Here is a 12,979-nt window from a genome sequence, read left to right as displayed (position 1 = left end):
GTTTACCAGCTAATAGGTGTGACATTTTGACAAAAATATTCAGATTCAGTTGATTTTAAATATCCATAATTTAATTTCATGTTTTAGGGGAAAAAATTGTTGATAAAAATGTCGCTTACTCTAATTAGCCTACAAACAGTTGATATGTATTTTACCTTAGTGAAGGTATTGGATTTACTCAGCTGTTTTTTATTTATTGTAATAATAGTCTATTTTATATATAAAAAAAAAATTATCACTAAAAGGGTTTTATTAATTTAAAATATTGCATATAATATCAAAATTGTACTTCCAATATTTGATATTAATCATCAGTGTAAAAAAGTATTAAATTATTATCCATTTATTTCATAGGTTAACAAATTTTTGGTAAAAATATTATTTATTTTTTTTTATAAAAAAAAAGACTATTGGTATATTTTAGCTTCAATGCGTTTTTGTGTCATCACTTTTTCTCAGCTCTCACTAAACCGATTTCTTTTAACTATATGTCAAAATATCACAAATCATATCTAGTTGAATACATTGCCCTTAAAAATTGAAAAAAATTCCTTCGTTCCCTGTAAATGGAGAAAACCCCCCATATATTACAATTTTTAAAATCAGTAAATTTTGACATTTTTTTCTCGTAAAACAGTTATGTTTTTGAAAAATGAACGTACTAAAATAATTTTTTTTAAATAGAAACCTTAGGAATTTTTTTGAATTTCTGACCAGTTTTTCACTATAGAGGGGAATTTAATATATCAGCTTTTTTACAAAAGTCAGATTTTTCAACATAACTTTTGAAAATGTTCAAGTTATACTGCGTCTTTTAAATATATGTTAAATTAAAGATTGTGTTACGTATTATAAGTTAAAAAAAAATATTTGTCCCGATTTTCTAATAATTGTCCTATTTTCTATGTGCAAATAGTAGTCGAAGATAAACAAAAAATAGAAGTTAATTTTGCTTTTTAGATAATCCACCAATTTCTTAAAATCTAACACTATCTACAAATTTGCATCGAAGTGTTTCTTATGATAGTGATTTTATTCACTATCAGATATCATCTATACTTGTCCCAACTATGTCTCGTCCTCACTATGCTACCGTTTTTTTATTTTAAAATGAATTTTTAAGTAATAGTATTCAGTGTATTTTTACATTTTTAGAAAAATTAGACAATTCTTCTCAAACGAATAAATGAAAATCATAGAAGAGTTTATCGTCTTACATGAATTTCTTATGGCAAACAAAAAGTTAAATAGACTTTGAAAGTTCTAAATGATTAAGAATATCTATCAATCATAATTAATTTTTAACAAATGAAAATTTAATTGTTAATAGTTATAGAGCAATGAAAATAAAATGAAAAAATGATTGAAATTACACTAATTATTTGAAGTAATCTAATTAAATAACAATGATTTTTTTACTTATTGTATATTGAAATAAACAATATTGGTTTTTACTAGTTAAAATAAAATTTTATTAAAAATAATTTTGTACAATTATACAAAACTTATAATTTACATAAAAATAAAATATTTATTTATCTTTATACTTACTCTGATTTGAGTTTGAGTATAAATTATAAAAATAATATTTTAACCAGCAATAGAATACACCAATGCTATTATGAAAGGAAGTTAGTAATAATGGTAAAAATGGGTATCTATTTTTGAGACCAAGAAAGATTATTACAATATCTGTTAACAATAATAATGGTCCAAGACTAATTAAATAGTACCGCTCTATACTATATAGTGAATTAAATTTACCACGCTTATACAAAAAGTAAACATAAACCAAAAAAAGTAAGGTTTTAGTAGGAAATTCTAATGGTTCAAATAATAACGGGAACACTGAGTATGTAGCAATTGTTGATAATAAAGTGAATACAGCACAATCACAAGATGACACATCAACCAATAATCTGAAAAATAAAAATTCATGAGATATGACATGAAATGTTTCTATATGTTTTTGAAGAATACGTTAATGGTATAACAGCTAAAAGTATTGCTTTCTCGTGAACATGCCAACCAAATAAAAATGATGTCAATCCACACAACACAAGACATTGAATAAAATCTATTGAGCATTTTTTTGAATTCCATAACCTCCATAAACAAGGCTAAAATAAAAAAAATTATTTAAAAATATGTTTTTTTTAAAATATATATTGAATGAATATTTACCAGTATGAATACTAATGTCAATATGAATGTAGTTTGAGGAGTAATTGATGGCAAAATGGAATGCTTAAATGTTTTAACTAATCCTCCAGTCATAGATGCTGTTTCATTTTTTTTAAGAAATCCGAAATTTTTACCTAAAACACAGGGAATTTCACTAAAATAATAGAACTAAAATTAATATTAACATTTTTCTAATATTACTATTATTTTATTTTTTGAATCTAATAATGATAAAATTTTATTATTACAAATAAAACAAATGTATACAATAATTATCAGTTAGATTCAATAACTTGAAAAAAATTATTATTATTAAAAAATTTTAAATATAGCAATTATACTAAAAGGTTTTCAAGCGGACAAAATAGGGAGTTATCTCCCATTGCCTGTATGCATGGTCAATTTTCTAATAATTTTGTATTAAAATTATAAAATAAAATTTTTTTATTTTTATTAAATTTGAATATGAAATACAGTGTAAAAAAAACTATGTTGTCCTTAGATAGTCATATAGTGAAATCAAATATTGACAAAAACACAAAGAAAAAATTGTTTGCCCTACAAAGTTTTATGGACATCCTTGATTACATTTAGGCACAGAGATGTAGTGATGTGAATTTTTTAAGAGGCAACTAAATATATTTGACTGACTGATGAAAATTAAGGAAGTGTGCTATTCTATTAGACTATCTTAGTGTCACCCCAAATACATATTAAATTAAATCATTATTTTTAATACAATTTAATATTTTATTACATGCTAATTTAGCTCCAATATCGAGAGTGTTATACAATGCCCAAAAATTAGGAGCCCAATATGAGTGTGACAAACCTCTTTTGAAAGGAAATAGTTGATGTAAAACCTGAAAATATACATAAAACATTATAGTATATAACAGAAAATTGATTTATTTATATTTAATTTATTACCTGTGATAATTGGCCATACCATATAAATGGTCCAAAAGATATTCCAAATACAATTAAAATAATAACAGTTAGTTTTAACAAACGCCGCAAAGCTGTTAAAGTATTTTGTTTCAAACAAAAATGTTTTAACAAATATATAAAATATGCTGGTGCTAAATATAAATAAATATGCTTAAAATTTAATAAAACTGAAAACCAAAAAGCACTCCAATAATTTTCACCCTGAAATATTAATTTAGGAATTTTATTTAATAAAATTTTTAATTAAACAAATAAGTAAAAATCTTATTATTACATTATATAAGGATATTTTTTTAATTTTAAAGAGAAATATAAATATTACTTTTAAGATATGTGATATTGAAATAAGTAGTATCCCAAATAAAAAGCCATTGTACTGAAAGTGAACATGATCAAGGAGTAATAATGTAACATTGGCTACGAGAAAAATTTTTATAGTATTTTTATCTTCATTAAATAATTTCTGTTTTTTTATATGTTTTGGTATTATTAAAGCGATATTTTGAACACACCTGAAAATAAGTTTGCTAAAATTAATTAATATTTTAAACAAATTTGTTTAAATCGTACATTTAACATATATGTATATTTATAAACATACTTATGAGATCCATAGAAAAATACACTATCAGAGATTATAACACTAAGTCGTTGAAAAATAATTGTGTCTGATGATGAATATTTTAAATTATTTACTGACAGCATATCTTTGTCTACATACACGGCTAATTTAGATAAAATATATTCAAACCAAGCAAATAATGGTGGATAATCTAGAGTCCATTCTGAATGTTTTGCAGAATACCATTGAGATAAGGGAAGACTATAAGTTGTAGCAAGCCAATTACGATGTACTTCAAAATCGGTCGAGAAGCTACAAAAGTAAAAAAAAAAGTCAATACTAAACCTGATTTTAACTTGATTATTACTGAACTATAACTTACTAAGACGGTATAAGCAATAATTTTACACAAGTAATAAGAATATATAAATCTAAAGTCATTTTATAGTAATTATCATAAAATTCATAGTAAATTGAAGCAAATGCTAGCACAAATTATTGAAATTTATGCTGTTTAAATAATAATCAAAATATTATATACTTCTAAGTTGATATAGAGTAAACTTGCCTTATTATTAAATTGAGAAATTTACAAAACTTTTTTAACCGGTTAGTAATCTTTTATCAATTTCTTATCAATTATCAAAATACCTTATGAAAATCACCTGTATTTGTGATTCAATTTTACTTATATTAAAAAAATAATATTTACTTGTTACAAAATAAAAAAACGGTTGTCTCTGAATTAGTAAGCTTACTCTGCTGGATCAATATCTTGTAGACATATTAGTATTAATAAGTGTCTTTAAATTATGAAACAACATGATAAATATATGAATTTCTAGAGTTTAACTTTCAGAATTTAGATTTATCATTTACCAATTGTCAATAAAAAACTAAAATTGTGAACATTTATAAAAAGTATGCTGTAAGTATTATTTGCATATATTTTTTAATCAGGATTTTTTTTCCTAGGGACCTCTAAGCATTGGATAATACTTAATAATCAAGAAGTAAGTGTAATTAAAAAAACCATAACTTTTTTTCCAATATTGTATTTATTTTGCGAGTAATCGAGTTATTTATGAAAAACCGATCACTGTCTATGTTGTTTTCTATATTCATAAGTTTATTCATTAAAAGGTTAATGAGAATGTATGATATAAACAATAGGGAATGTACGGATACATTTATAAAATTGGAAATAAAACAAATATTTTGTGGTTTTATTTCAACTTTAATCACATTTTAGGTCACAAGAAATTAACTAAACAAATACTTCGTGGAATTTTTAAAAAATAAGGGTTTTTACCTACATTTTAGCATATACCTTTAAAATGTGTAATGTAACAAACAAACTTATTTTTAAAGAATATTTAGTGGAAGATGAAAAAAAAGTTTTATTTCATTCAATTAAATTAACAAATTAAAACTTAAAAGAAATTATATATTTTTTAGTTATCACATAAAATAGGGATACAATTCGAATAAATATAAAGTGTGAAAATTATATACAAAGAATTATTTAAATAAATATAAATATTAATAATTAGTAATTCAGTTAGTTAATACATTTTTATATAATATACAACAAAAGAATAAATTAAATTTTAGAAAAAAAAAATATTGTTAAATGGTTCAGTATAACTATTATAAAAAATTGTTACATTTATTTTAGCACAGTCTAATTTTAATAGTCAAATGAAAGTAAATTAGAGTGTATCAGAAGAGTTCAAATATTTATTTAAAATATTTTTATAGAACGAAGAAAATACTTTTCTATTATATGTAACAAGTTGCAAAAAACTCCCGGTAACTGAAGCCAATTCATCTTTAAAAGCTGATAATCCAAGAGGACATTGTTGAGGAATTGCATTGTTACAGCTAATCACAGCCATAATGAATTCTTTAAATCTTCGCTCTATAATTATAATAAAACACTTTATATTTTAGAAGTTAGTAATAAAAATAATAACAATAATTAATTAGCAGTTATTTTCCATATATATTAAGTATTGTTATGAAAAAAGGTCTATGTGTTATCTATTACTAAGCATTACCACCTTATGTCAATAGAAGAGTCACAAAAAATAATATTTAAAAGAAATACTTATAAAAATTAAGAAAATGACTGTTCAGTATCAATTTTTGAATCAGTATTTTAAAGATATTAGCACTTTTATATTAGAGTGGGAGGAAAAGTACTATTCATAATCCAAAATACTAGTCCAGAAGTTCTTGATGACCAGGCATTTTCTTTGTTTCATCGTTATTGTTTTCATGATCATGATGATCATTTCTTTGTTTTCAAGTGAGTTAAACAAATATATTTCCATTTGAAAATCTTAAATTGATGCTATTTTAAATTATAAAACATAAGATACTATGCCTCTAAAAAGAAAACAATTTTAAAATGTTTTATTTTAAATGTTTGCATGGTGATTCCTTAACTACACCTTTTAAAAAAAAATTTAATTTTTACTAATCATATGTTATGACTTAAACTATCATCTACTTTTGTTTCTCAAATGCAACCCTATATTTTTTTTTACTAACAGATTTGATTTAATAAAAATAATAATTATTTTAAAAAAATCTTATTTAATTTGTAGTGAGTCTTTTAATTTTAAGGGAGATAAAAAAATAAGCATTTACACAATTCTGTTCATTGCAATGCTAAAAATTTGTAGGGTTTTTTAATTTATAGTGTATACATCTTGTAGAAAAAAATGCTTATTTTTTTCATCTCCCTTAAGATTTTTAACTAACTGAATTTTTAATTAAATAAAAAATATTATCTATAAACTTTTTTTTTTAATTTTGTATAATTAAACCTTCTGATGGTAAAAAAAATGAGGTAGCCATTTAAAAAACTATCATCAAGTTGATGATAGTTAAGACATAAGAGATGATATAAATTTTATTTTTTGAGTTGACTTACAAAGAATAATTATTTTTAGTCGAGGCTTTTTGTTATAATATTAAAAAAATTAATCATTACTGTTAAAAAAATATATATATATTTTAAAAGATATTTGATCAGACATAGTTATGGAATCACTCTAGTTGTTTATGAGATTCTCAGTTTAATTAAAAGTAATTAAAAAAATGTTTGATTTTGTAACAAAAAGAAAGAAATGTTTATTCTTTTATTGTATTGATAAAATATTGGGTTTCTAAATTTTATATTAAACTTTAAATATAAATAACTTTTTTCTTTTATTTTGTTTTATAAGTTATTAATTTATAATTTAATTAACCCTTCAATTTCTTTCATAATATATAAAAATGATAATACTAATTATATTTAATGAATTAAAATGATACCTGTATAAATATTTTTAAATACTTAGTGATTTTTAACAATAAATATTAGCTATTATAAATAAAGATATTTACCAACTAGTGTTCTTATTTTATGCTCTGGTTCCATTATACATAAGACTTGAGATTCAATTGTATTCATAACATCTTGGGATAATAGTGATCTATTAATGGATTCTAAGTACTCATTTGTATCTTTAATAGCTTGTTCAACAATATTTGGTAACAATGAGCAATTATTTCTAGAAAATTGTAATAGTTAAATTGTTTCTTTTTGTCAATATTCATTATTAAATTTATGAACTTACTTATATACAGTATTACTATCTTTTAATATTACTAAAATATGATTTTTTAACAACTCTTTAAATGCTGGATCATTAGGTATTGTGTTACTAATTGATGAAATTGTGACAATAAATGCAGATGCTGTAATTATTAAAAGATCCAAAATTCTATTAACACTTAAATATCTTTCCTTGTCTAATGCTAATGCCTAAAAATATTTAAATTTGATTTAAAAATAATATATACTATTGATCTTATGAAAATTATGTTAATATTGAATCAATGTATTTTTTAGCATATTAAAAAATTTAATTTGTTAATTTATTTTTTCCATTAATAAGTGTAACCTGAGATATTTAGATAGTAAACATTTTATGTTCAATATATTCTTCTATGACCAATTACACTTCAATAATATTATTGACATATTTTTAATCAAAAAAATTAAAAATAATAATAATAATAGTTTTTAAATTACTGAACATTATAATTGTCTGTGATTTTATCAAAATGTATATATAATATATATTACAGATAATATATTTAATGTATACTAAATATACTGAAAAATAAATAATAAAATAAAATGCTATTCTTACGATATATAATAATTTACCTCTGGAAATACAATGTTTTCATCCCAATGAAATATTTCCATATATGCTCTTGTTATAATAATTTCATATGGTTCTGTTTGAATTTCTAAGTTAATATGACGTTTAAGCCATTCTTCAGTTAAATTTAAGGCATCTATTAGAACCAAATAACAATTATTTAATTAAAAGGTTAATTGGTTAAATAATTGTTTTACTACCAGGTTTCACTTTTAAGTATTCAGCAAATTTTTCTCGTTCGTATTCAGCACTGCATGCATTAAAAGCTCGTTTTTGAGCAGTTATTGTAAAATTAGCCATATCAAGTTTCATTAAACTTAAAGTCTATAAAATAAACATTTATTATTATTTATACCGAGTAGGTATTAAAAAATAAATAAATTATCTACTAAGGCCAGACTTGGAATCTCAAGGCCCCTAAGCAGTTAATAAATCCTGAGGAAGGAACCTTCCTCAGTGGCGTATTTAGGAATTTGTTATAGGAGTTCATATAATGTCCAGAATGTAAATTAATGGGGGTTTTACCTTTCCACTCTTTCTTACTACCATGATTTTATGTTGATTGAGGGTTTGGATCCCATCATCTTGTTAATAAGCCTCTACTACATTTTGATACTTCATTAAATAAAAAAAATTTTGAAAAATTACTAGTTAACATACCAAGATGGCTTCCTAAAATTTTGGACTTTAGGCAGTTGCCTTGTCTACTTAAGTTAAAATATAACCCCGCTAACTATTCTTTATACATCAAATTATATATTTAAACCAATTAATATTTATAACTTATTTTTACTTGACATTATTTGTATAGATTTACTTTATCAAAACAGTAATATATCATATAATATTTAATTGAAATGTTACCTCTACTATTCCTTTAAACACCTCTACAGGATCTTTTAAAATTGTTAGAGAATTAATCGATTCATCTCTTACAGGAGCACACATTTTTTTCATCAAGTTGAGAATAAATCTTGTATAATACTATATAAATTAAAAGTATTTGTAAGTTAAAACTAAGGAGAAACGAAATTTCAATAATTACAAAAATTACTTCAAAATCTAATGAATTATTATCAATTTGATTTTGTATGAATTGTACATCCAATATGTGATTTATTTCATCTTTAACTTTTGTATGTTGATCCAATAATAAGCTTAGTAAGCTCTATAACACATTAAAGCAGAGTATTTTAATTAATCATAAGTAATTATAAATATAAAATATAAAGAATTTTAGCTGGTTATACATCACGGATTTCTGTTAGGAGAATCATAGCTTGGGAGTATTCAGGTGGGTCACTATTTAATTGATCACGCAATAAATCCCAAAATGCTTTATGCATAGTGTCTTTCACTTGTTTCATAAAGCTAATAAAATGTAATTCATGTATGTTGAGTCAATCAAAAAGAAAAAGTATTATAATAAAAATCTTACCTATCATTTGGTGGTTCATTTGGTTGCAATTTAAAGTTTTCATTAACTGCAATTTCATGGACAAGAGCAATATCTTCTAATTTTTTTGCAGCTACCATAATTTCTGGCAATGATAAAAATTTTGGAGGTGACGCATCTGTCATGCTGTTAGACCTAGTGCAATAAAAAATTTACATAACATTTCTCTGAACCTAAAATAATAAGATATTTAAAGGAACAGAAAAATAAATAGTAAACAAGAAAGATATACTAAAAAGTACTAACAATTTTTTTTAAGTATATTTTATGTTTCATTTTGTGAACCAATAAATTGTTAGAGAATCTATTCTACTTATACTAATTAGAAGCATTTCAAAATAAAGAACGGTTGAATGGTTACATTTTTTAATTAAAAATGCATAATATTTGGTATCAATTCCTCTACTTCATTCTGAGAATTTAAATGCCTTCAGATTAATAATTCGGTTCTAAATTGATAAGGTTCATGACGTCAGTAAAATTTTTTTAAGTCAAAACTTGATATATTAAATTTTTTTAAATTAAAAAATATTAATTTTTTATATTTTATCATAAAAATTTACAAAATTAAAAAGATTAAATAAATTAAAAATTAATAATTCACTAATATATTTGTGAACAAATAATTTTAATAGAACAAAATTGTTTAGTTTTCATTTAAAATGTTTGATAAAAATAAAATCATTTATCTATAAAAATACATTATATGTATAAATTATATGAGGTTCTCAGAGGTGGATGGATTAGTGATATTAGGAAAAAAATTAGTAAAAGTGATTTAAAAAGATAAGTTTAGATGATATTTAGTGATATGGAGTTGAGGAGTTTTTTTTTTTATTAATATTTATTGATATCTGAAAGTGATTACATTTACTAGTTAAACACTTTTATATGTAAACAAATTAAAAAATTTTAATATATTTACCAAAAATTATATAATTAGGTTTAGCTAATAACTCATATAAATAGTTTTTTTTTTTTTCATTTAAAAGTAAATTGTATTAGCTTTAATTTAATAAATTATAAGTAACCTTAAAGGTATAAGTAAGGCATTTAATAAGTAATCAGGTTTTTTTGAATGATAAAAAATTACAGTGCCTAACAGGCGGCCTACTTAGCTCAATTGGTAATACATTGGGCCTTATTGCCCAATATGTCAACTGTGGTTCAATTCTCTTGCGCTGAACCTGTAATTTTTCATTCTTTTTCGTACAAGCAGTAGTTCTTAGAATGTTATAGATCGGAATAAACCTAGTTGGGTCTCTCTATCAAAAATATCTCTAACATCAAATTAATAATGAAAAAAAAAAATAACTAGAAAAACTCAGAAAAAAATCATTATTGTTTTATAACAACTGTAATTTTTTAGGATATTTCTATTTATTATTGGGGTTTTAGTGATTTTTTTACTATAATAGCACTATTAGCTTCAACTAAATATGTTTTGTGATTTTTTTAAATATAGTTGAGAAGCATAATTGTTTTAGTAGGAGCAAAGTAATTGTGTATACTGACACAAAAATAAAACATGGTAGAGCAAAACCAATAACTTCTTGGCTACATATTGAAACTAAAATGTATAAATACTTATTAAATATATTAGGATAGCCACCTAATTCCTTATATTAATAATAAAAGTAAATTGTTAAATTTGAAATTGATATGATAATGTTAACACATTCAAAAGATCTCTGAAATTGAGCAAAATAATACATAAAAAAAAATTTAATTTTTACTAGTTTTTTTTATAAAACTTTTATAAATGGAAAGATGAAAAATAATACATTTTTAGTGGAATGAAAAGAAAAAATAAAATTTATGACATAATCTAATTAAAATGTAAATAATCATTAAGCTAATGACTTCCTAATTAATTCTTTGATAATAATAAAAATAAAATTTACATACATATTTCGATGAGTTCCAGGAATTAGTTTTGGCGGAGATGATTTATCATCTTGACTATCTTCACTTGATTTGCTTTCTGAATTCATTTTAAATATACCAATAATATCTGGAATTATAAAACAAAATAAATATAAAGAATGATTTCATAAAAGACTTCAATATGAAATAATTTTCACAATTAAAAAATTATTTATTTTGAAAAATAGTTATTTGAACTACTCTGGTAACTTGTTAGTAATTTTGTTTAAAGTCTGTTATTGTTACTCAACAAAGACTGTATACTAATGTTCCAATTGTAAATAATATTTAGATATTGAATTTCAATTATTATCAATCATAATGACAGATATTGTGGATGGTATAATGTATTTAGGTGCTAGGAAACCAAACAAAACTATAATCATTAATATTAACACACATAGTAATAGAATATTCATTATACATGTAAAGAAAAATAAAAAATTGGAGTGTTAAGTACACTTTTGTATATTATTTCAAATTAATATTTTAGAATATTTAAACAAGATTTTCTTATGCATAAAAAAAAAAAGATAAAAGTACAAGTATTTGTCATTTAAAAAATTACATTGACTCCCTATTGATAGCAATATTCATAAAAAAAGGTTTAAAATATGAATTTTTGTAGATTTTTTAGACTATGTTTCCCCTTTTTTTATGAAATTCTGGGTACGCTACTGGTATTCAACAATAAATCCTTATAAAGAATTTCCAAGGATTAATGATTTCAAAGTTTTAATATTTATATTAAACATACAAAATTATGTTTATAGTGAATTTCATAATTTGTTTACTAAACTTACCATATAAATTTTTATTTTTAAAAATTTTAAAACTAGTTAAAATATTTTTTGTTTTTTAAATTTAATAATACATTAATTTCCAGATTAATAAATTTGGTTACAAAATATTTATCTTCGCTTCTATTCATAACACTAATGTTATTATTTTTTTTGTTATTGTAGTTACAGCAGCTGATAAAAGTTGATTATTCGCTATCACAGCTTAGTAGAAAATATTTCCCCAACAGCTGTAGAAAATCATGATATCAGCTGCTAACATAAATTAATTAGGATATTATTTTTAGATTTTATTACTAATACCTTGATATTGAATTAATTTAATTCATAAAAAAAAAAGATAATTAGTATACTGATTATCTTTTATTAAATTTTTAATATTTATTATCTTCAATAGTTGAACTAATATATTAGTTCAATGAATATATTATCAGTTAATAATTGCCACTGAGCTCTCGATATCGACAAAATCAATGGAAGAAATCAATCGCTCAAGGTAATTATACTCAGCTGTATTAGAATTTTAGTTAACAATGAACAACAAAATTAAAGCTAATATAATTGTTGTAATTAAAATTTTATAAGTTTAAAAAATAACATTCGATTTAAGAATTACTATTATTAATATTAACATTACGGGCAATAGCTCAAAAAATACAATATGTATATGACAGCATATTGATCAACTTAAAATTACTATACAAACTTAAAAATGTGAACTTAATTTTAACAAAAGTAAACTTAGTAAAGAAAAAAGTAAAATAAAATAAAAAAAAACGGTAGCAAAGTGGGGTCGAGGCACAGTGTAGACAAGGCATAGATGGGACAAGTATAGATGATATTAAAAGATATAGTGATANTATCTGACAGTGAT

General features: G+C 22.6%; 2 protein-coding genes and 1 long non-coding RNA gene across 4 annotated transcripts; 1 reads left to right on the top strand and 2 right to left on the bottom strand.

Annotated features, from left to right (window-relative positions):
- Positions 1 to 1,516: 1,516 nt before the first annotated feature.
- LOC126894588 (probable dolichyl pyrophosphate Glc1Man9GlcNAc2 alpha-1,3-glucosyltransferase) lies at positions 1,517 to 4,308 on the bottom strand. The gene is made up of 8 exons (XM_050665710.1): positions 4,080 to 4,308; positions 3,737 to 4,009; positions 3,458 to 3,647; positions 3,115 to 3,336; positions 2,942 to 3,047; positions 2,185 to 2,318; positions 1,981 to 2,120; positions 1,517 to 1,919 (listed from the first exon to the last, which is right to left on the bottom strand). Exons 1-8 carry the CDS (start codon positions 4,136 to 4,138, stop codon positions 1,532 to 1,534), a joined length of 1,512 nt encoding a protein of 503 aa, XP_050521667.1. The 5' UTR covers positions 4,139 to 4,308; the 3' UTR covers positions 1,517 to 1,531.
- A 76-nt stretch (positions 4,309 to 4,384) lies between these two features.
- LOC126893883 (uncharacterized) lies at positions 4,385 to 7,334 on the top strand. Its single transcript, XR_007701283.1, has 2 exons — positions 4,385 to 4,710; positions 5,459 to 7,334. It is a non-coding gene; the product is annotated as an uncharacterized LOC126893883 (long non-coding RNA).
- LOC126893881 (T-complex protein 11-like protein 1) lies at positions 5,356 to 12,259 on the bottom strand. 2 transcript variants are annotated; one of them, XM_050664417.1, is made up of 11 exons: positions 12,109 to 12,259; positions 11,288 to 11,393; positions 9,362 to 9,514; positions 9,174 to 9,294; positions 8,978 to 9,091; positions 8,788 to 8,907; positions 8,124 to 8,247; positions 7,926 to 8,059; positions 7,330 to 7,517; positions 7,097 to 7,263; positions 5,356 to 5,618 (listed from the first exon to the last, which is right to left on the bottom strand). In XM_050664417.1, exons 2-11 carry the CDS (start codon positions 11,371 to 11,373, stop codon positions 5,410 to 5,412), a joined length of 1,416 nt encoding a protein of 471 aa, XP_050520374.1. In that variant the 5' UTR covers positions 11,374 to 11,393; positions 12,109 to 12,259; the 3' UTR covers positions 5,356 to 5,409. The 2 variants fall into 2 exon arrangements, with proteins under 2 accessions (XP_050520374.1, XP_050520375.1); XM_050664418.1 differs by lacking the exon at positions 12,109 to 12,259 and having other exon boundaries at positions 9,362 to 9,552.
- Positions 12,260 to 12,979: the final 720 nt, after the last annotated feature.

The sequence above is a fragment of the Daktulosphaira vitifoliae genome, unplaced genomic scaffold (genome assembly GCF_025091365.1).
Source record: "Daktulosphaira vitifoliae isolate Bord-2020 unplaced genomic scaffold, ASM2509136v1 Scaffold_1, whole genome shotgun sequence".
NCBI classification, from domain to species: Eukaryota; Metazoa; Arthropoda; class Insecta; order Hemiptera; family Phylloxeridae; genus Daktulosphaira; species Daktulosphaira vitifoliae.
This window is presented reverse-complemented; position numbering and strand designations above follow the sequence as displayed.

Bases quoted from the DNA above. Each gene is read 5' to 3' on its own strand.
- LOC126893881 (XM_050664417.1), bottom strand. From the start codon at position 11,373: ATGAATTCAGAAAGCAAATCAAGTGAAGATAGTCAAGATGATAAATCA. The intron at 9,515-11,287 runs GTATGTAAATTT...TTATTGCACTAG, and splicing joins CCTGGAACTCATCGAAATAT to GTCTAACAGCATGACAGATG. The intron at 5,619-7,096 runs GTAAATATCTTT...TTATAATTATAG, and splicing joins TAAAATAAGAACACTAGTTG to AGCGAAGATTTAAAGAATTC.
- LOC126894588 (XM_050665710.1), bottom strand. From the start codon at position 4,138: ATGACTTTAGATTTATATATTCTTATTACTTGTGTAAAATTATTGCTT. The intron at 4,010-4,079 runs GTAAGTTATAGT...TTACTTTTGTAG, and splicing joins TTATTGCTTATACCGTCTTA to CTTCTCGACCGATTTTGAAG. The intron at 3,648-3,736 runs GTATGTTTATAA...ACTTATTTTCAG, and splicing joins TTTTTCTATGGATCTCATAA to GTGTGTTCAAAATATCGCTT.